This window comes from Vollenhovia emeryi, unplaced genomic scaffold (assembly GCF_000949405.1).
Source record: "Vollenhovia emeryi isolate VEMERY1.0 unplaced genomic scaffold, V.emery_V1.0 DF939220.1, whole genome shotgun sequence".
NCBI lineage: Eukaryota > Metazoa > Arthropoda > Insecta > Hymenoptera > Formicidae > Vollenhovia > Vollenhovia emeryi.
Genome location: NW_011967146.1, coordinates 674,132 through 694,889, shown reverse-complemented (window position 1 = coordinate 694,889; position 20,758 = coordinate 674,132). Strand labels below are relative to the sequence as shown.

The 20,758-nt window shown below is 38.7% G+C and overlaps 2 protein-coding genes across 10 annotated transcripts in view; both read left to right on the top strand.

Moving 5' to 3' along the window:
• Positions 1-10,099, top strand: part of LOC105560838 (carboxyl-terminal PDZ ligand of neuronal nitric oxide synthase protein) — a 29,808-nt gene extending 19,709 nt beyond the window's left edge. For 5 of the 8 annotated variants that reach the window (XM_012010293.1, XM_012010294.1, XM_012010292.1 and 2 more), the window contains 6 exons: positions 4,827-5,022; positions 5,350-5,474; positions 5,922-6,107; positions 6,620-6,802; positions 8,215-8,490; positions 8,812-10,099. In XM_012010293.1, the coding sequence (XP_011865683.1) occupies positions 4,827-5,022; positions 5,350-5,474; positions 5,922-6,107; positions 6,620-6,802; positions 8,215-8,490; positions 8,812-9,321 (1,476 nt within the window). In that variant the 3' untranslated portion in view covers positions 9,322-10,099. Of the gene's footprint in view, positions 1-1,762; positions 2,003-3,551; positions 4,365-4,826; positions 5,023-5,349; positions 5,475-5,921; positions 6,108-6,619; positions 6,803-8,214; positions 8,491-8,811 lie in introns of those variants that run through there. The other 3 variants (XM_012010298.1, XM_012010297.1, XM_012010295.1) reach the window with 3 other exon arrangements.
• Positions 10,100-14,683: 4,584 nt separating this feature from the next.
• The window catches only part of LOC105560832 (transmembrane channel-like protein 3), a 9,093-nt gene continuing 3,018 nt past the window's right edge, over positions 14,684-20,758 (top strand). Inside the window, exons 1-14 of one of the 2 annotated variants that reach the window (XM_012010286.1) lie at positions 14,684-14,847; positions 15,663-15,900; positions 15,995-16,183; positions 16,291-16,523; positions 16,750-16,941; positions 17,212-17,466; positions 17,903-17,972; positions 18,117-18,255; positions 18,583-18,774; positions 19,113-19,298; positions 19,384-19,490; positions 19,856-20,139; positions 20,297-20,473; positions 20,595-20,701. In XM_012010286.1, the coding sequence (XP_011865676.1) occupies positions 14,735-14,847; positions 15,663-15,900; positions 15,995-16,183; positions 16,291-16,523; positions 16,750-16,941; positions 17,212-17,466; positions 17,903-17,972; positions 18,117-18,255; positions 18,583-18,774; positions 19,113-19,298; positions 19,384-19,490; positions 19,856-20,139; positions 20,297-20,473; positions 20,595-20,601 (2,382 nt within the window). In that variant the 5' untranslated portion in view covers positions 14,684-14,734 and the 3' untranslated portion in view covers positions 20,602-20,701. Of the gene's footprint in view, positions 14,848-15,662; positions 15,901-15,994; positions 16,184-16,290; positions 16,524-16,749; positions 16,942-17,211; positions 17,467-17,902; positions 17,973-18,116; positions 18,256-18,582; positions 18,775-19,112; positions 19,299-19,383; positions 19,491-19,855; positions 20,140-20,296; positions 20,474-20,594; positions 20,748-20,758 lie in introns of those variants that run through there. The other variant, XM_012010285.1, reaches the window with a different exon arrangement.

Genomic DNA, 20,758 nt, shown 5'->3' with positions numbered 1-20,758 from the left:
GTTTTAAGTGCAAAAGGTGCGAAAGTGCAGAATCACTCCAGCATCCCCTTAACTTAAAGCTCAGTTTAATTCGTTCTTCGTCTCTTTCCGACTGTTACTTTAGAAAGAGACGAAGAACGAATTAGGCTAAGCTTAAAGTTAAACAACGCTGGTGAAACTGGGCCTTATACTTGGCGTGAGACACTACCGTGTCTCTTGATTCTTTGCTTTTTGTCTGGTTTGCTTTTCTTCCGACCTTTGTATAAACGAAATTTTGTTCCCAAGTGTAAGATAGCCGGCCGCGAATTTGTTTCTGCACAAAACGCCCGGTCAACAATGACGTGTTAACATTCTCGCAATGACTCTCAGTTTATGTATCCCTGTCCTCTGATTTCGTCGATTCGCTGTAACGTTTGCAGAATGATAAAAGAAACGAAAGTGAGACGTGTAGAGTTTACATCAGGAACTACGTCATTCGATTCGGGTGAAATTTTGTCGATTTGTATTTGAAAAGGGAAATAAACTTCGACTCGACATAAAAAAATCCTTGACTCGCATATTTCTATTTTCAACGCTTTTCTTATCGTTATGCTCTGGGAAAAAGAGACAGCTAGCAATCTATTTTGGGGCCCACAATTAGTAATCCAAATTATTTGGATTGTTCGTAACTCTACTCTGGGAAAAATTTTAATCGTTTTTTTTGGAGTTAAGCAGCTTAACATTTTGGTCTGAATATCGACAGAACTAACGGAGAGAATTGATTAGTGTTACTTAAAAATTTTGGATAGGGTAAAGGCGGGTATTATGGCCATAGTTTTGATTTGAGGTCATAATTTTCAAACCGCTGGTTTTTTTATTTTGTAACTTTCTGAAATTCTAGTGTATTTAATAAGCTTTGATGACAAAATGTTTTGATCAATTAAAATCTATCCATATTCGAAGAAAAAGAAAGAATCTGAAAGTATGCGTTTTGGCCATATTAAACGTGGGGTGGATAATATGGTCAACTATAAAAAAAGTGTACAAAACAGTAATATTTTGCAAAAGTGAGGTATTTACTTTAATCGTAAAGTATTACTTTAATCGTACAGAACATAAACTTTGAAATATTTTAAACATACGAGTACACATTTAAGAAATGTGTATGTGTATGTCCACTCTCTCTACGTAACGCCGTGCTCTCACAATTTATTAATAAATTGTGAGAAATAACTATTTTCTTTCTTCGCTGTTATCACTCTCAGCACTGGCGTACTCTATACTCTGTTGTACTCGCTGGCCATATTAGCTACCTTTGTCGCTGGCCATATTAGCCGCCGAGCATACATTTAATAATGTGCATTATAATTATCAAAATAATGGGCAAAGCACGATAAATTTATTATAAAAATATAGCCAAGGTTCAGGTTTTGAAATGTGTAATGAGAAAAGCCAAAATTATTTTGTTTTAATTTGAAAATCTTACTTATTGTTAGTTGGAAGTGCCATGTCTCACTTTGACGTGTATAGTATATTTTGATGGTTATGGAGAACAATGAAGCACCAAACCACAAATAACAACAAAATAGAGAGATTTTTGTTACCAAACTTCAAGAATAGTTACAATAATTGGTTTTTATACATTATCGATGTTTATCAATGTTTAGAATATTTAATACGGGCGTTGTGGCCATATTACCCGCCTGGCCATAATGCTCGCCTTTACCCTATAGATAGAATAGCTAATTGCGATTTTTAGTTACGCGGGGTAAAATTCGTAAAAGATTAAAGTGTTACGAACAATCCAAATAATTCGATTACTAAGTGTGGGCCCCAAAATGGTTTGCTGTCTTTTTTCCCAAAGTACATAGAAGCAGTAGAGGGAAACGGCATATTATACATGCATTTCGCTAATGAACATCAAATCTTTTCGCCTCTAGATTTCCTATTTTTCCTTTCAATCTGAAAGCTCGACTTGAAGTTTTTGCAAAATGGCTTTTGGTAATATATAATCTAAATAGGATAGTTGGATGAAAAATATACGGTGAGGATCCGCATCGGACATCGCTTTTCGCGTATCTTCCGCCTTTTGTCTCTTCTCAATTCGAAGCCCCGGGCGAAATCTCTTAAGCCCGTATCAGGCTACGGATTGAGATTGGGATTAGATGGAAATTTGACCAATCGCAAGTTTACTAATCTCAAGTTTAGTAACTTTTATTCTAATTGGTCAAATTTCAATCTAATCTCAATCTCAATCCGTAGTCTGATACGGGCTGTACGCCAGAGTCGTCTGTCGCGTAATCCGACGCGTCGAAAGAATCGACAAATGCGCGACAAATACGCAACTCTTGGCGAGGAGAGGCGACGTGAGTCTGCGACGGTCTCCAAATTACGCAAAATTTAGCGGGGAATCTGCCAGATTGGATCCGCGGCGATTATTTATAATTGAAAACTCTATCCCCGCGGACAGTTATCACGCACTCGCCAACGGCGATTCGTCGAACTCGCGGTAATATCGCGGATTTGCATCCGTGGACGTAAAGCAAATAAATGATGAACGCGCGGCCGAGGCGCCGCGCCGAGATTTTCGCCCGCGAAAATCGCGGAAATCTCGCGGGCGGCGACGGAGTCGCGCGATTTTTGCTTCGGCGGCCACGATTGTCTCCGGGCATTGTCAATGTCGGGGTGCAACGCCATTACCATTGCGACGCGGTCGGTGCCAGGGATAATGCACTTTAGACATCCGCAAACGTTTGCTTTAATATAAATCGCGTCGAATACGCGCGCGTTTCGCATATATTGACGTTCTCGCGCGCGCCTAATGGACTGCCGTGTTATTTTATACGAAAAGATTATGTTTTCACAATTATATCCACACGGGACGCGCGATGGGGAAACACTTGAGAGACCGCGTATCTCGCGTGCAAAGATATCGTTCTCTGAAACGCGAGAGTTCCCTGAAAAACTATTAGTTTGTGCAGAGCGTGACGTATACGACTAATGTAACGAAACGTTAAGGATAAATATACTTTAGGGTTGAGTAATTCCGCGAAAAATTTGAAATAATCTCGCCCTAGCACAGTGCATTGGCTGAACATTGGCTAAATATTGGCCCAATATGTTGGTTGTAGTAGAAATGCATCGGCCGATACTGGTCCAACGTAAAGCCAATATTGGCCATGGAATAAATGTAAATATTGCACGATAATAATTATATATTATTAGATTTATATTGGAAGTACATTGGTCAATATTTAACAATGTAATGACAATATTGGTCTAATAGTTATGCAATGTTAGACCAATATTGCTAAGTAGATATATTGGCTAAATAAGAGAAGGCGTCCATCTTACAATACCCAGACAGCACAAGACACTGCTATGAACATTTTAAGAATGTTCTTCAAGAATATTTGGAATATTCCGTAAGTCATTCTTATATATTTATCTTATGTTTGTGGAACATTCGACTGGCACTAGTATGGGTGCTTTGGTGGGGCCCCTTTGATTTTTGAAAATTCATATGACTTTTTTTCTTTCGTTGGACTAAATAGACATATTGGCGTAATAAGAGAAGGCGTCCCTCTTATAATATTGGACCAATATTGAGAATACTAGATTTACATTATTTTCCAATATTGCGCCAATATATTGTTCTACTAGGGCGGAACTAATCTCTAACCTACGGGAATTAATCTCTTTTGAGAGACCGGACGATGAAAACTTTTTTTTTCGTCTTCTTTATTTAATTGATTTCGAGCAGATTTTATTCCGATGGAATGTCAATTATTGAATTGGGTCACGACAGGCGGTGGAATGTCTCTAGGTTTTTTACATGAGATTTAAAAGCGAAGAAGATCCTTGACGTTTAATTGCATATACGCGTTAGCTCGCTCGGATCACCTGGTATATAAAGTTTTATACGTTGTTTACGTTCTTTATGGCCTCGACAGGCTGAAATAAGTTCAAAGGAACTCGTCAAAGTAAACGATCCGCCTTTGTGCCACGAAGTGACGAATTATCTAAATAAAAAAAAGGAGAGAAATGTAGCTCGCGAGAGGGATCGCGCGATGGATGACAGCATCCGCGGCTGCGAACGCGTGAAAATTGGGAGCGGACGCGTGAGGCGATCGTGAGCCATGCTGAAGAATTCCCTGCGAGGCACGGCGATGGCCTCGTCCGAGCCGACAACGCCGGTCGGCCCCGGTCCTAGCAGCCCCCTGGGCTTCGAAACGACACCCAGGCCGCGCAAGAAGCTCTCCTTCAAGGAACCGGAGACCTTCAACGGCCTGAAAATGCGCAAACCGTCGACGCGGCCGAGACTGATACACGCGCAGAATAGCATCGACCTCAGCTTCGACGAAAATCCGTTTGAGGAGGAAAACGAGGATCTCGACGAGCTCGAGGTAAAAGTCTCCCTCCGATCGCGTTCTTCATCGAGCTCGAGGAAAACGGTGTCTTTCCGAGCGATTGAACGGAGTTGTCGAGAAATGGCCGACGTAGGAAGCTCGCTGATATGTCTTCATATTATCATTCATTGCTCTAACATCTTAATTTTTTTTTCTTATAGTGAATTCATGGTTGCTCGCACTAAAGCCTGATTTCACCAACGTCGCTTAACTTTAAGCCTAGCTTAATTTATTCTTTGTCTCTTTCCAACTGTTACTTTAGAAAGAGACAAATGTGAATTAAGCCACGATTAAAGGTGAACAACGTTGATGAAACTGGGTCTTAGTGTGCACTAGTGCAAGCAAACGAATTCGCTATTACATATGCGTATTATAATAATGTTGTTCTGCGTACTAATTATTGGCACGCGATAGACAATTGGACCGCGCGAGGAAATAAAATGAATCTGATTTGATTAGAGTCAAGCGATGAGGGTAGTCCGAACGGTTGGGCAAGCCTTCGAGGTGTGCCATAAGTTAAGCATAAACAACACTACGGAGGAACGAGGAGAGAAGGACGGGGAGAACCATGGTGAAAACTACGGTGATGTTTACGAGGACCAAGACGAAATTCCTAACGAGCAATCTCAGCCTTCTCCGCCGCCGGTACACAAAGGTGAATGTCGCCTTTCATAACCGATCACCCTCGCGTATTTTGTCTCTCGTTCGGTTTTATTTTATAATTTCGCGACGGAAATAATTTTACCAAAGTCACCCAAAGGCCTCTTTCACCAACCGCGGTTGGACTAATCGATCTCGGAAAATGCAGAAAATAAAAGTGAAGGATAATCATGTCCATAAAGAATCTGTTGGCTTCCCTGCAAATTTTAACCGTCGGTTAATCTAACCGAGTTTTGTCAAAGGCCCCAAAAGATTTCTTTCCTTTAATCCATTTTCTGTTTTATCTTACTTATAACGGCAGTCTCTTCCTCTCGCGTTTCAGACATATCATTGTTGGGGGATACCGAGGACTCGGTTCCCGAGCAAACATCCGTTACCTGTCTACTTCGATCGCACGATGGACCGGCGACGACAACCTCTACCTCACCGATCAGACAGTCGCCGTCGGTGAGACAATTACACGCGTATAAATAGAAGCGGATCCGCGTGGGCTATTTTAAAGTAAAATCGTCATTAACCGAGCCTCTGTACTACGCAAGTGAAAGATACTTTGTGAAATGGCTTTGGCAGCTACGATGAAGTCAAAGCCTTAAAATAAAATGGCTCGTTATCTTGCTCTTGCTTTACGGCAGTTATTGTTTACCGCTTTTCAAGCTCCGCCGCGCGCTGGTACGAGTCGTAAATTCCACGACGTCTCTTTGCGCCCATTTCGCAACAGTGTCTTACTTTCCTATGGATTCCGGGACAATTCAATCTGCACACTTTGGAGTAACTTTTACGCCTGATTACGTAGTGCGCGCGCTCTTTCTTTCGTCAGTACCTCTCGGTTATTCGCGGTAATGTACATAATTTACAGAATTCCGTGTATTTATTTCCCTCTTTTCCTTTTTACAGGGCACGGTGACCTCCGAGTGCGGAGGTTTATTGGTGGGAGGCGAATTAACAGCCCTGAAACACGAAATACAGCTCCTGCGTGAACGTTTGGAGCAGCAGAGTCAACAAACCAGAGCTGCCGTTGCCCATGCGCGACTTCTTCAAGATCAACTGGCGGCGGAAACGGCAGCGCGCGTCGAAGCGCAGGTATAAATAAGTGAATCAATTACCAGAACACATAAATATTTCACCAACACTTGCCTCCGCCGTGATTTATCGCCGTATAATCGAACCTGATTTATCGGAGCGTCTTAATTTGTCGAGGCGAACCTAATTCGACAGAAGCAAAACGATTTATACACTTGATACAATTATTTTTTATCCTCCTGTCGTGTGACCGATAAAAGTTCTTTGACCGTATTATCCGCGTACTTTCACTGTAAAAATACCACTAAAATAAAAAGTCCTTAAATTTCAATAACACAATCAAAAGGTATTTCACAATATACCAAAATACACTAAAACAGCCATTTTTACAACTTTAACTACAATTTTCTCAAAATTGTGACGTGACGGAGTAATTTGGTTACTTATTCGGCACTTAAGAAAGGAAATACGGTTATTCTGGTTCTTGTAAAATTACCAATGTAGTTTCGAGCACAAGCAATAAAGTTGTATCGGGATTTTACTTTACGATCGCGATTTGTTTCTCGTTTCAGGCGAGGACGCACCAACTTCTAGTGCAGAATAAGGAATTGCTAGAACATATAAGTGCGCTGGTGGGCCACCTGAGGGAACAGGAGCGTGTTTCCGGTGGTCACGTCACCTCGCAGTCGCAAATCCCGACGCCCGCGTCCATGCAACAGAACGCGGCGGTTTCCGACCTGTCGGGCCTCGGCCAGGTAACGCTCTACCGAATTCCATGACACGAGTGCTCCGGTGGAGTTTGGAAATCGAAGCACCGACTGACCAAAACGGCGTTGCATCTAGATTAACGTTTAACAGAATGCATTTTTGTACTACCTTTTTTTACTCTCTTTCTCCCTCTCTCTCTCTCTCTCTCTCTTTTTCTCTCTGTTCTTCTCTCTTTTAATACCGTTAACGTCTTTTGTATTGATTTCTCCTTTTTTTTAACTTTATAATAAAACGTTTTATACACATTTTTGGTTTTGCACCCCCTCCCTCCGTCTCCCCCCTTACACTTTGTACCGGCAAATGTGTGCGTACCTCGGAATGTTCCTTTTACGACCTGATGACTTAGTGGTGCACGCACTATGTTCTAGGCGTTTTCGTTTGGTGCCGATGAGACGTCGACGGCGAAAACAGCCGTAGCCTCGGCTATTTGCATTTTTTGCGCGAGCATTTGCGCCTCGAGCCTCACGGCGCAAAAATTACAAAACAACAATCAGAAAGCTCGCTGAACGAAATCCGTACTAACACCGGTAAAAAGTAATCGGGGGGCGAAAGGGTTTTGTACGCTGCGAGCGATTTGACGCAGTGCGTTGCATATATTATATATATACCTTGTCTCTTGATTACTTACACGTGCATTTGCATCGAGGTATCTGATTGCGATGAAATGAATTTCACATGCTAAGACTACGACTAATCTAATAACAAATTAAGCACCAGTGTGACGGTGTTGTCTAACAGGTCTTCGCACGGGATTTCGGAGTACGCGCTGCCAACGAATGCTAGGTAATATTATCACTCATTACTAAAATCTATCGGTGTAAATGATCGTAGCCGGACATCGAAAGATGGCTCACTTCCAAAATATCTAATAAAATATCCCAGAATAGAAAGCGGTAAGAGAACAAAGGTGTACAGAGTCGAGGGTTTCAGACATACGGATGATTCGTTATTTTCTTCATACGTATCGAATTCAAAGATTCATATCTCAAGTCACATTTGAATTCGCACGTATTTAGATATATCCAGATTTTAAGAAATTGAGATTACGTAAGATACGCAGCGAGATCCTTGATTGTATCTCCAGTGCTTTGCGGACCGAGTCTGCCTAGAGCTCGAAACATTTCAAAACGTGCTTTGTAGCGGGAAAGTATCTATTTTGGGGGTTTTCAAAAGTTTACAATTCAGAAAGTGTCAAGATCCAAATGAGCTGTATATTGACGTATCTTTCTTGTTCTGGATTCTAGATTAAGGAATCAAGAATCCCTTGCATGACAACAAGTATTATATACATAATTATATAATAGCTGTAATAAAACAGAGAAAGACGAGGTACAATTTTGTATCTCTATATCGTGCGGGCCTCAAAGATCTTGTTCCCCAAACTACGTCTTCTGGGTAGTGTCAACGGACCGGGGGCCAGAGCTCGCCGTGGGAGCTGGATCCGCCGACCTTCCCGTACTGCACGTATCCGCCGGAATCGCTGTATTCCGGTGGTCTCGGCGCCATGGGAATCCAGGGTAACAACACCGCCGCGGATCAGTTGCAGTTCCAAACGCAACTGCTGGAAAGGCTGCACAACCTGAGCCCGTTTCAGCCCCAGAGATCGCCCTACAATACACCGTCGCCGTACGCGATGGGCCCGAGTCTACTTCTACCTCCGTGCAGCGGGCCGACAGTGAGTAATCCTTCGAGATCTGACTTACGCGTTTTAATTTTGCCAGTAAATCCTGACCGGAATAGTTCTCGACCAACGGTAGCTTTCGTATTTTCGACAATGCACACGAGCATCTTCGTTTTAAGTAGCTTCTCATACAACGCGCATGCCTAAAAGACATCTTTAAGACCTCGTTAAGTCATCTTTTAGACATACATATCTAAAAGATGTCTTTTAGACATACGCGTTGTTCCGGTTAAATTTTTACTGCTGTTCGGACAAAGGAGAAGATGTAATACGCGACGCCACAAATTACGATCCTGCTTCATTAATTTTTGAAAGGTCTCCCTTTCGCAACTTTTTCAGAATTCAGCCCAGCTGTCCCCAAATTCCATGTCCCTGCGAGTCTCTCAACCGAACAGTTTCTCCTCGTCGCCCGTCATGACCCACAAGCTCGAGAACTACGGGACAGACATTTCGGACAACGCTTTCATAAAGCCCTTGCCGTGCACCAACGACAGAAACGCGACTCATCCGCCGACCGACGTCAAGGCCAGGCAGGAACGGTCGAATCCGCAGGATATTTCCGAGATACCGCCGATAATTCTGGACCCTCCACCGCAGGGTAGACGCACGAACAATATGGTGAAGAAAGCGAGTACGAAGCAGAGTTCGATGGCTCACGGCGTGCAGGACAACAAGAGTAATGTGCAGAGTCCGAAAGGTCTGGCGACCATCTTGCGATCCTCAGGTCCGCCACCCTCCCGCACGACGAGCGCTCGACTACCATCGCGCAACGACCTGATGAGCGAGATGCAGCGAACGACCTGGGCCCGCCACACGACCAAATGACGGGACGCTACTGTCCAGTACAATAATGCGAATCTGCGTAACCTTCGGCTCTGACAAACGAAGCCGGCAATTTCGTTAGAATTCGAGGAAAACACATGTCCAATTGTACACAATTATAAGTCATTACGAGGGAAGTTTCGCGTGGCTTATATATAGAGAGTCTTTGATTAAACGGATGACAGGGTTTGCATTTGTTCCTCGATCACTCAAACTCTAATCCCAAACACATTTAGAGATCTCTAAGGCAAATAATGTATAATTTTTCGTAAAACTGAACGGACTGTAGGAAAACTATCGAGCGACTTGTCAAGTGAAAATTCGTTGCCAATAGATAAGAAATAAGAATTTTGAGGATATCTTTTACAAAGGTTTACTAGAGCTCTAGATCAAAGTATCTCAGTGCAGAGTCAATAAATCGTCGTAGTATAGCGATGTTCCTATGACGAACGTGAGAATCGCGATTTCGACAGATTGTACATTCGTTTGCATCTTACGAGTAACGTCCGCGGAGTGTTTGTAAAGATTGGAACGGTAGTCGCGTTCTGGCGAATTAGTAGGTGTATACCTCACGCACGTCTCGCTTGTCTGAAGAGACGGATTGTAATACGTAATTCATACATTTATTCGTATCGCGACATTTACAGTGTATTCCCATGTGTATAAAAAGAGTCGCCATTTAGCGGACGAACTTGTGCCAAAAGTACCAATCGTCTTAAGAGAGTTTATTTTCAGTATATTTTTAAGTAATGTAATAATAAAGATAAGCGTGATCACAGAATTGCGGCAATTGTATACTTCTCATCCCCCGCCCTTGTGTGCCCTTACAGAAATGCCAGCGAAATAATTAGAAAATTTTCGTACATCAGTAATTCTATTCTATTTCTAAGGATTCAATTATTGAACTCTAATAATTATTCTGTGTTTTTTTTCATTACCAGTATGTACATTTCTGTTAAGGTGTGCATCGTAGTATCGCACATCTCGCCATTACTCGAACAAAGTTTTAAATTAATTTGATGCTCTGTATAGAAAAGTTAACGCAACAAAAAAATGGTTAGTAATATATTAAATTAAACGAATTTTTTATTCAATTGTATTAATTGCCTCTTTCTGTCTTTTATCGGCCTTGGCTTGACACAAGAATACAAGTAATTACATTCGTGATATGATCAAATGTGTCTTGAGAAAAATAATGCAAATTTACGAGCGAGCTAACAAATTATTTGTTAATGCAATAAAAATAGTATTGGGACACGTATATATTAACGAAGCGACGACATTGCGAGAATGCTGATGCTGTTCAAGTTCCCCCCAGCAGACAGTACGTCGGGAGATTGTCTCACAAGTGACAGGTCATCTCTAAAGAATGTTATTGAGTGTCGGGTCTGTTTTCTATCAATAATAATAGCGCGCGTGATAAATCAATGTACGTCGTACACGTTGATGTGATTCCAACCAAATGCGTCTCAATAGTTTCTCAAGTTGTCTATATTTGATACAATCTTAAAGTATTACGTTCCAACCGAGACAGCCAAACATTTTTCATTTTGCAAGCCGTTGTTAATGCCTTTCGAGAAACATAATTAACGTTGGAAATATCATTTGTGGTGTACGGTATACAAGTTGACTCAGCTCAACTAGCATTAGGAAGTCGATGGACCTGATGGGAATTCCTGATATTCTAAAGGCCTGAGCAGAATGACTGTCTTATACTCTTAAGGTTGCTATGTTTTTGCTTAAGGTTGACTGTCTTATACTCTTAAGGTTGTTATTTCGTAAAATAATTTATGTCAGAATTATTTCAAATTTTTACAGTTTACTCTTTACAATACGTGCAAAATAAGACTAATTAAATTAAAACTGACCTTCTCAAAGTTCTAAAAAAAAAAGTTAAAGTTTGCTATGTTACACGAAATGTGTATTACGCGTAAAACACGTTAAAAATATTATTACACGTGAAATATTATTTACACATATTATTATGTTATAAAGTAAAATAGAACGAATAACAGGGAAAAAAATTATTGACCGTTCCGTTTCAACAGTATAAACAGTTAAAACTGAAAAATGGGAAGAATAATGTACGTAGTAGACGTGAGTGTAGTGTAAGAGATGTGGCAACTGCGCCTCAAACTATAAACTTTCGAATTTATTTTATATTATGTTTTAATCGTAAGTGTATTCTTTCAAACAATATTGCATCAAGATATCTCATTGTAATAATTGAGTGCTGGTTTCTGTCTGGAATAAACTTTTGAGCATTACTGTCGCGAAACAACTATCTTAAGACAGCCTTAAGACAATGTTTCATGTTTTAAGCCTTTGTCTTGAAGTAACGTACAATAACTGTCTTATGTCTTAAGAGTACAAGACAGCCATTCTGCTCAGACACTAAGGCTAGACAAAACGTTCTTTTGGATTTAGAACCAGCCCTCAGATATCTGCGGCTATGCAGGTATTTATCCACCGATCTGTCATTTATTGTCCATCGATCAATTTCGTAACAATAAAATAAAATGAAATATCGCACTTACCTTTTGTGGTTCTGCCGTTATCCATTCATGATTATCTCAAAACCCGTTCTTTCTCCCTTCATCTGCTCTTCCGTCGTTGCTTCTTGGTAACACTCACACAACACTCACTTGTTAAATTATATTAAATTACAATCATGACATTTAATTACAACTGAATAACAAAGTACGACGATTCCGCACATTTCTCATATTTATCGCATTTTATTAGATACATCGTAACACTGAAAAAAAGGTCCAAGAAGAGTATTATATTTTTGAGTGGTTCCCTCTCTTGATTTTAGAGGATTTCCTTATGAAAATAAAGAAATCCTCTAAAATCAAGAGGAAACCACTCAAAAATAGAATACTTTTTTTGGGTGAATCGAAGGGACGCGAAGTAATCGTCTGCTGTCTCGTAAATTAGCGTAACGAACAATTGAAGGCCATTATGCAATAGAGAATTTAACAATGCCATTTTCGTGATTTTTAATTTTATATTGCCAAGTTATCGTGAAGGCTTATAGTATTTGTATTTTACGCAAAAATGATTCAACTCTTATCTGTAAAAAGAACCGTATAACCCACAGAATTTGAAAAGAATTTATAATGTTCGTACAGACATTTATTTCTAGCATTTCACGAAATTTGTTCTATCAGAAGAGTAAAGTTTTAGAGTTAGTTTCGCAGATGTCCAATGGAATCAGGATTTAAACTGACTGAAAATGGAAACTATGTTATACGCGCAATTTGTAAATGTTAAAAAGATTATTTTTTGATAAGCGATTGATATACCATATAAGTTTTCGTTATCATTTTACCCGGCGACTCGTATATTACTTTGCGCTTTTAATCTGAAAGTGATAAATGTTTAACTTGAACCGACGAAAATTTTAAAGCACGAAATGAGAGAGATTCGTCCGAGTTCGATCATTAAACAAGGTATCGCCCGTGGATTATCGAAATTAAAATAATTTATATAATTTAGTTTATCGTATTTCTTCTTCAAATTACGCGTGATATTCATCTCGACGAATCACCGCAGAACAATAAGATTACGGTTCGCGGCAATTAAACGCGATTGATAAATGTCAATAACTCGCGTAAGAGACGATCGCGTGCGTAGCAGATGATCGCGTTACGAGAATCGGCGCGAAGACACGCGGAGCATCCGCCTCGCTCGACTGATCCGCGCCGAATGATTTAGACACAATAGACTGTTTTCGACTGAGGTGTTTACGGCCTACGTCATTTCTTGGAATCCGCGCTCGGTTTTCGGCCGAGGTGTTTACGACGAATTGTAATGTTTACAAGATAGTACAATTCAACGGACATTAGACGCTTTCGCAATATCTTTTCAACGTTGAATCTACACTTCGTAACATTGATGCAATATTGCAATGCTGTGGAACGCTTCTGAGATGTTGATTCAACATTTGTGTGCTGTATAGGTAATTATGAGAAAGTATTATACTTTCCTGTGCAATCAAGTACAAGTACTACATTTGGCTGCCTTTTCGTTTCGTATACAAGTCGTATACACATGTAAAAGCTCGATCTACAAATATGGTTAATAATATTTAATTAGGGGAATTTTTAATTTAATTATATTAATTATTTCCATCTCTTTTGACCTTGTCCTTGGCCTTTCTCCGAATATAAGTAACCATCAGACAATTAATAATATTACTGGCGAAGAAATAATTATTCTACAAGTAATTATGTTCATGATATTATCTAGTACATTTTGAAAAAAAATAATGCATATTTGCATGCGAACAAATAAAATGCATTTATGGTAATGTAATATAAAAGGGGAGTGTTGGAACATGCATTCACGGCGACATTTGTCATTGTGAAATTACCGGTGCTGTCCCACAGTACGTTCGGAGATCTTCACGAGTAACAGGTCAGAGTGCGTCGGGCCTTTTCTCCCTCTTTCTTTATAATTTTCCAGTAGCCTCTCCGACGTAAGATTAGCCTCGCGCGGCAAACTGAAGTTTATATCAGACGACACGAAGACGCTCTTCACGAAAAACTCAGTTCAAAGTCGCAGCACTAAAGACGTCGTAGCACGCATCTTGTTTTTCCAAACTGAGGTAACGATTATGCTGCAAAAATTTAAGTAATAAATCAGAATGCGTTGCACATATTGGGTGATAAGATATCAATCGAAAACGTTATTCAATAGTTCCTCAGTCTTTCTATATTTTATACAATCTGAAGTTGTTACTATTCAAAGTATCCAGTACGTTTTTCATTTTGCACGTAAATTATGTTGTATTGTTAACAGCAAATAAAGTTAATATTGAAAATCTTATCATTTTTTGTACACGGTATACAAGTTGACTCGACTAGCATTGGGAATTCTCATCTAGTCGATGGACCAGATGAGAATTCCTGGTTCTAAGGCTGAATAAAATGTTATGTTCCTCTGGATTCAGAGCCACACCACCAATATTAGCGGCTATGCAGGTATTCTATTTTATTAAAAATCTTATTTTTGTCTACAACCGTTGACCAGCTGACTTATTATCTTTGGTATTGTCGAGTTCCAGCTAGGTGAGGATCTCGTCAAAGAAGGTCGAAAGTCGCGGAGCGAACGCATGGATACGAAATTAGGCGACATGCGGAGCCTCTCTGTCGGTCAGTAAAAATAAATTTATTTTAACCAAGAATATCAATAGCCTTCGAATGATATGCGATAGAGAAAACCTAACGATTCTGTCAAATTTCTTTTGATAAGCTGATTCTGTGTTTCAATAGTTAACTTGTGGCAGCTTTCCATTAAAAAAGCATCGTCTCCAGAAGCGAGTCCGAGCGGAACCTCGCTAAACTTGGCGCCGGTAGAAAAACTAACCGCGGACGACGAGGACGATTACTCCGCGTCAGTTTGTTCGACTATGCAACAACGACACGCAACACAATGGCAAAATCTGCGGAAACGACGTCTTTCGGCCCCGTACGACGATATCACACGCTGTCGATCTTCGATTTACACCATGAGCTTGGGAGAGTTAGTATTCGCGGCTTTTAGAGAGCTAAAGTGGAGTTTCATTTGCAAGATTTACGTCAAGTATAATTTTATTACAGAAATTGCGCAAGCTGGAACAAATTTAATGATATAATTAAAATAACGCAATAACTAGATCTCGCCGATTCTATAAAGTTTACTCATGTTCTGGTTCTTTATCTAGGAACTGACGCTGCTCCTCTTTACACTGATTGTAAGAAACGTGCGAATACTGTTCCGCGCTAAGCGATATATACAAAAATTACATACGTTTGTTACAATCTAGAATATTTTCTTGGTGTAATTTTAAAATTCAGTTTATCTTAAAAATAACTATGGAAAAAAGGTTATACTTTATTATCGACGATGAAGCTTCTCTCAAAATTGTGTAAATGGATTCCAGATGAGGTTCCGAGATAAATCCTTTGTTATAACACTGAGAAAAATGTCAGATTAAATATAATCGGATAATCCAATTACATAATAACAAACGGACATATCCAATTAAATTGTATATTCAATGAAAAATATGATTGGTTTTTCAATCAAATTTCATCGGTAACTGCATTTAATCGGATAAATTTTATCGGATGTATTCATAATATAATCGGAAAACGTAATCGGAAAGATTAACCATCGGAAACACTATTTAATGGGTTTATCCGATGAAATTTTTTCTCAGCGTCCCATCGCGTTATAATATTTCTTCTAACAAACTCCTTTCCGGTTTTTATCTCGATTACGGAATTGCTACGGCGACTAGAATACTGAAGTCTTATTGTCATCTGTTAATTAAAACATAGTAATAAATTCAACAGCACGGCTATTTCAATGAACGAGAGTGGTGGCCAGGAGCAGATCTCCGAGAATCTCACACAGCATAAAGAGATTCTGAGCGGAATAAAACAGCAGCCTTGGCCTCTCCAACGTAAGATTAAGCTCGTGCGGCAAACTAAAGCTTATATCAGACGACACGAAGACGCTCTCCAGGAAAAATTCGTTCAAAGTCGCAGCACTAGAAACATCGTAGCCCGCATCTTATTGTTCCAAACTAAGGTAACGATTATGCTGCAAACATTTAATAAAATTACAAATTTTATAGTAACACGTCTACAGCAGCGAGTAGGCTTGCAATTTTTCGTGCGTTTAGAAGTGGCAGGTTTTGCGAAATGGGCTGATCAATTTGCAAACATGGCTCGTACCTTGGGAGGTCCGTATCATGGAAATAAAGTCCCACTTCGGTTCCGCCGTCGCGTCTTACTTCATTTTTCTCCGTTGGCTCTTCTACATCAACCTCGTCATCGCAGTAACTTATTCGGCATTTGTTGCGATACCTAAAGTAAAGTAACTTTAATCAGTAGAGATCATATTATGTTTTCTTCCGAGCAGCCCGTCGGTTGCTGTGTTAACGAGATACTTAACAGAATTTTTTAAATTCTTTGCTAGGTATTGATTGCAAACGCGACTCTTGCCGGCGAGAACAAGACGCCGAATGAAGAGATCGCTAAGTCAACGGACCTACTAACTTTGTTGGAATTCGAGGGCGCGCTAAAACATTCCCCGTTCTTCTACGGATGGTACACCAGTCACGATTCCAATGGCTATTACAAATTACCTCTGGCATACTTTGTTACCAATCTGGTCCTGTACATGTACAGCTTCGTCTCAATTATCCTCAAGTATCGGCTAGATCTGTTCTTATGTTGCATTTCACAGCACAGCTTCTTTCGCAAACTTCGTGAATTGATAATCGCATTGTTCCACGGTTTGACAGAAAGATTCGCGAAAAATTGGTGTGTCCGAAGAAGAGACATACTATACGTCATTTTTTGAAGGAAGATGTGCTTACGGAATTATCTCTCGCAATATAGAAAACAAATACGTGAGTGTTGTACCTTGTTTTAGAATGGTGAAGAATTCGCGTTTGAGTATACTGATTGAAAAGGAAGACGAATACGTTTTTTCGAGGAAACTCTTCACGGTATGGAACTTCATGATCGATAATCCGAAAACTGCTGACGATCGTACAGCTAGCATCGCGCTGGGCTTCAAAGAGGCTATATTAGAAGAAGTGGAGACGCAAAAAAATGAAAAAATGTGAGCTCTGTTAACATTATTTTAATATTGGATATTATATTCAAAATGCAGTGGCAATTCTCGTACTTATTGTTAGATTTATGATTTTACGTATTGCAATATAAGTTCTACCTGATCCGATCGGAAATTTTGATCATTCTTAATTGAATGATTATGTTCCTAATGTTTCTCTAAAAAGGAAGCTGGTCAAAACATTAAACTCTCCGTTGCATTTCGAGGTATATGTATATTGCGTGCAGAGTACGCGGTATATTTGACTATGTATTGCAGCTGGAGGATTATCACAATAAGAATATTCATGAACGTAGTGGTGCTGTCGTTATTCGCATTGTCGGTATATACCGTAGTCGGCATGGCTAAATGGTCCGGTTACGAGGTCGAAAATGGAATCGGGGAACGGACATCGTCGAACAAGTTTACATTTGTGATATCTCTAATCGCACAAATCTTCCCTAAACTTTTCGACATCCTTGGATCTCTCGAGAAGTATCACCCCAGGAAACAGCTCCGAGTACAACTGGCGCGGTAAAAAGCGTAAACTTTACTGCGCAACCACCCTAGTAGCACAATATTAATGTAAATCTAGTATTCCCAATATTGGTCTAATATTGTAAGATAGACACCTTCTCTTATTTAGCCAATATGTCTATTTAGGAATATTGATTTAATATTGTATCAATATTAGACCAATTTACATTATTACACTGTTATTACATTGTTAAATATTGGCCAATGGCACTTCCAATATAAATCTAACATTATATAATTATTATCGTGTAATATTTACATTTATTCCATATATTGGCCAATATTGGCTTTACGTTGGACAATATCGGCCAATGCATTTCTAATATAACCAACATTGGACCAACGTTTAGGCAACGTTTAGCCTATATTTAGCTAATGCACTGTGCTATTAGGGCAAGTACAAGTGGCACATGTATAACGATTCCTATTTCAGGATAATGTCCTTAAACCTTTTGAATCTCTACTCGCTAATAACCGCATTGTTCGACAATATATTCTTAATGGTACGTAAATCGTTATCGTACGTTATCGTACAATTAGAATAATGAAGTACATGGTACGCAACATTATTTTCGACTCTCCGCGTTGATATTCTACTTACTTAGAACCTGCTGTGCTTACAGTGGATGTATTTCTTGTCTTCACAGAAATTACAAATGTGCCTAGATCAGGTGGTACAATGCGGTAACAATCTGATAATCAAACAAGTTGTGACGTTGATGGCTTTGTACCCTATTTTAAATAATGTCACCCACTCTTATGCTAGAAAAGAGATACCGGAGCCAAGTATGATATATAATATTTAAACATAAATTTCCTACAGACATATTGCTATTTCTCATTTATTCTATGTCTTGAGAAACATTTAAATCATCATATAATAAACAGTTATCTTTCTTATTTGTCTGCCTTTTTGTTGAACTTCAAAGCGATTATGAACTATGATTCGTAAAGTAGAACCTCACTTTCATAGCAAAACGAATTACGAAAACTCAGGAAATAGCAAATGTGTTTTACGGATATGTGTATGTATTTTATTCTCTCACAGAATGATTAAAGATAAAGCTTTTCGATTTTCTGAAAATTTAATCAGTATTTGTTGCTTTTATTTAGCGCTGCCATTCGTCAGGCAGGAGACTTGCTCCCTTAATCCTTTGGACAACGACACTTTATGTAAGGATTTCAATGATACGAATGATTATAACAATTATAACGTGAGTTATGGTAATTACCAGTACGAAACATCGGATATGGGTAATGGTGACGAGTTCTCTACCACGCCTTATGAAGAACAAGACACTGGAAGTGAGGATATATTGTACTTTTTATGTTTGTTGTAGTTTATACTTCTAAGTAATAATTATCCAAGTTTGTTAGAATAATTATATTATATTATTTTACTTATATATAATTTCTCTTGGCACAGCTCCAATTTTTCTAAATATTCGTTTTATACGCAACATTCCAAATCTATTTTAAGTTGTCTTAAATAATGTATTAATGATCTGATATTTACTAATAACTAATATTGACTGACAACGTTATCAAATAACATGTCACACATTGTCGCAGATACACCGAGGACCATCGATTTTGATGATTTTTCGATAACGAAAAAGCAATAATTATTTCAATATTTTCAGATAGCCGGATATCATTTGTTAAAACATTTCATGTTACATCTACAATATCAGATGCCACATTAACGTATATCCTGAAAAATAACATTACTACTTCACCATTCAATAAACATACGAAGTTCAGTTCAAAGATAAATTATATGAAAGAGTGCTTAGAAAAAATTTGCGAGTCATCTAAAAAAGATTTAGGTATGATTTTATAAAATCTATTTATTTAATTGCTCTCCAGATTCTGACAGAAGATGAAGTTATTTATATTTCTTAATTTATTTAGAGCGACTACATCAAAAACACAAAAAGTCCCTATGTAGTCGTCTGGATCACTTATGTTGGGAAACTATGGTTGGGCAAGAACTCACCAAGCTCGTTGTTATGGATTTGGTAAGATACAAATACTAGAGAGAACGTGCTTAAATATATATTTCTTTACGTTTTAAAATATTACCTATGGTTTTACATTGGCTTGTCTCTAGTGAGGGTATTTAATTAAGGATTAATATCTAAAAATGACGAGCCAAAAAAATTACAAAAATAGAATATTTATAGTGGAAGAAAATAAGAGTTTCAAAATTAAGTATACATCAGAAAAAGTATTCAATATTTTTAAGGCTTGATGATTAAAATATGTAGAAATATATATGTGCAAGTTTTGCAATTGTGTCTATAATTATCGTCAAAGATTATGAAAAATCGATCTGATCGATAGAAAGTATTTTTATATTTGTTGAAATACGGCTGTTTATTAGATATTCAACGTAGTAGCTACTCTCGGTAAGATTTTTTTCCGTCCTGCTTTCGTGCGTGTTGTGAATAAGTGCTGGTGTTGGAAACTGGAGAAGCACGGCGACTTCAAGATAGCCGAAAACATCCTCCATTTAGTATACAATCAAGGCATAGTTTGGATGGGAATGTTCTTCAGTCCAGGTTTGACGGCACTGCACGTCTTCAAGCTTAGCATTCTGATGTATTTACGTTCCTGGGAAGTTTTGACGAGTAAAGTACCTAACAAAGTGGTTTTCAGAGCCTCCAGGTTGAAATTAAAATTCATTATCCAACAAATTAAATATTTAAAGTCTTTATGAACAATTGAATATCGTGCACTATATTTGAATAATTCCTTTAATATATTGTAATATACCTTTTTAAATCAACAATTATTCGCCATAATCACTTGTGATATATTACAGGTCCAATAACTTCTATTTCGGGCTGTTATTGATTATGCTATTTGTGAGCGTATCATCAATTGGTTATACTATAATTCGCGTCCAGCCTTCATGGCATTGTGGTCCATTTTCTGATTATCCGAAGATTTATAATTTAGCAACCTCAAAGTTAACGGAACTTCCACGGCAGATTCAAGAGTACGTCTCCGTTCTTTATTAGTAACATTTGACTGCCTTTAGAATACAACATAAATTTTAAATTTAAATTATTTTCTGTTGATTATCATAAAAATAATTATGAATTTTTTTTAACATACAGTATATAAATCGAAAAACCTTATCTTTGTTCAGCTTGCTCGATTACGTTGTATCGCCTGGTACAGTGATACCACTAATTATTTTCATGACGTTGATTATTTATTACATGGCGTCTCTCGCTGGATCTTTGCGAGAAGCGAATAAGGACCAAAAGGTAAATGCATA